Consider the following 2,549-nt stretch of genomic DNA (forward strand, 5'->3'; position numbering starts at 1 on the left):
AATATATAGTGTAACATGGACTGTGTGATACATTTAGCACCTAAAATGCATAGATACAATATGTTTAGTTATTTCAGTACATATTTGTTGGCCTTGTTTACGGTGCCACTTTCAGCATGATTTGTTTTCTGGTAAACTAGCAGGAACAATTCGTGTTTTAGTCCTCTGATCAGCAAGACATTAACCCAGAGTTCATATTTTGAAGACCTTACTCTTCATCAAGGAGATTCTTGTAGATATTAGTTGCTGCTTGTTATGTTCTTGTATGTATGCTTGAATCTTGTTAAATTTTTATGTTGCAGTCATGTATCTTCATGAAAATTTGGATATGAGTGAATGTGAATCTGTTAATATCTGGATGTATGAGCGAATCTTGCTGAGTTTTATATTATAGTCATGAATCTCAATGAAAATTTCAATATGGAAGATGAGTTAAATACAATGGAAACTCTACCTAATAGTACTAACACAGAGGCTACTCCAACTAGTAATCATTCTTTTAATCGAAGAATTAGTGCTACTGGTTATAAAGTTAAGAGTAGGGATAGTGACCAACAAACTGTAGAGGCTAAGAAAGCTAAGCCTAATACCCCAACTATTTCCCCAAATTTCTACTTAAACCTGTAGAAATGTGGTATGGTTCCTTGGATTGGGAATTATTTGAGACTTTTTATATGTTGTGGTTCTCTAATTCTTTTCATTTTGTGTAGAGCAGAACCCTCACTATGCAAGCATTGGGTAATTGCAATGAGCAATTCCTCCACTAGAACTGGAACATCATCAAAACCGAGGGCAGCTTCCTCGCAACCATCAGAAACTTCATCCAAGCGCAAAAGAGGAGTTTTCCAAAAAGAATGTAAGCTTTTTTCTTCCTAATTTTCTACATTTAACCTTACTTTCTTATCAGTCTCCTTTGGGTGCTATAGTGCAGCACATGATGTATGGCTTTGGAGATGACCCTAATGTAAGTTTCAAGTGTTATCATTCTATACATCTTTTCATGTAAATTTTAAAGAGCAATGTCTGTTGACTTGAACTTTTATTCTTGTTTGCCACTGTAATTAGCCACTTCCTGAAAGTGTGGCACTTATGGAGGACATTGTTGTGGAATATGTCACAGAATTGGTAAGACTCTTAACTTTTTAGTTCTTCAGCTCAGTTTGAGTAGTTAGTAAGCTTTGTTGTCCTCATGCTAATTTTCTCTGCAAAGGTACATAAAGCCCAAGATATTGGATCTCAGAGGGGGGAACTATCAGTGAGGGATTTCCTCTATTTGATTCGCAAGGTAAATTTTTATTCTCAATAATTATTATCAAGATTAAAAATTATTGGGGAACCTTGAATTCTCTGCATCTCTTTTCATATAGCTATAGGGATGTCACAATATCAAAGCACACCCACAATTCAATTGTTGGCATTCTAGATGTCACTCATAGCCGGATCTTTCTCGCCTAAAGCATCCATAAATTGTACGGTGAGAAAAGAAAACATCTATATGTAAAGTACACAAGGAAAACACAACACTATCTCATGACTTAGTGAAATATTTACAACCATCTCTATATGTCCTAATTCTATCAATCGTGCATCAACTTCACATCACAATTTCACAATCACACCAATCCTTCACAAATCTTGCAATTAACACTATGCCAAGGTCACGCCACCCCTGTAGTAGCCCAAGGTCGTGCCACCCCTGACATAACACTGTGCCAAAGTCACGCCACCCCTGTAGCATCTCTTGCCCAAGATCGTGCCACCCCTGACATGTTATACCAAGGTCACGCCACCCCTGTAGAATATCTTGCCCAAGGTTGTGCCACCCTTGACATAAGTAATACGTATTAATTGCCTCACACATCCCACACTATGTCAAGGTCAAGCCATCCCTATAGCATCACTTACCCAAGGTCGTGTCACCCCTGGTCATAAATATGAGGAACCACAATCACATTCACATTCACATTCACATTCCATAACTCAATTCCACAACACATACACAAAATCCACACAAAATAGTGGTTCATATACTCCTCAAGCAATTCACCATGAATCCTCATCTAGATCATCAGTTCTTACTATATAATATGACAATAATATTTATAAATTAATATAATACTCAATTGAATCACCAAATATTATTATATTTTTATAACAGTCCAGATACATCGAAATGAGAGAGATCTAGAGATAGTACAAGTATGAAATTGTATAGTTGAGGATGACTTAAATGAATTAATTTGTACTACCTATGCTAACAACATGCATTTACTTTTCGATTGCTTATTTCATCAGAACTCTACAACTAAGCGTGCTTGACTTGGAGTAATATCGGGATGGGTGACCTTCTAGGAGGTTTCCCAGAACTTGTGCAAGTAAGGACAAAGCGTGCTAAAAAGTGAAGTGTCATGAAATGAAACCCTCGAGAGGCCAAATATAAGAGGTATTACATTAATAAATTTGTTAAAATTAAATAGAAATTTTTCGATAGATAAATCCGTCGAAATCACATAAAGATTTTCAAATAATTTTCAATGGATAATTATCGA

At 36.1% G+C, this 2,549-nt stretch overlaps 1 protein-coding gene across 1 annotated transcript; it reads left to right on the top strand.

Annotated features, from left to right (window-relative positions):
- Positions 1-695: 695 nt before the first annotated feature.
- On the top strand, positions 696-2,334 carry LOC109812882 (transcription initiation factor TFIID subunit 13). Its single transcript, XM_020376946.3, has 5 exons — positions 696-856; positions 927-964; positions 1,066-1,125; positions 1,211-1,285; positions 2,296-2,334. Exons 1-5 carry the CDS (start codon positions 748-750, stop codon positions 2,317-2,319), a joined length of 306 nt encoding a protein of 101 aa, XP_020232535.1. The 5' UTR covers positions 696-747; the 3' UTR covers positions 2,320-2,334.
- Positions 2,335-2,549: the final 215 nt, after the last annotated feature.

Source organism: Cajanus cajan, chromosome 3, assembly GCF_000230855.2.
Source record: "Cajanus cajan strain Asha chromosome 3, NIPB_CcT2T_4, whole genome shotgun sequence".
Lineage (NCBI taxonomy): Eukaryota > Viridiplantae > Streptophyta > Magnoliopsida > Fabales > Fabaceae > Cajanus > Cajanus cajan.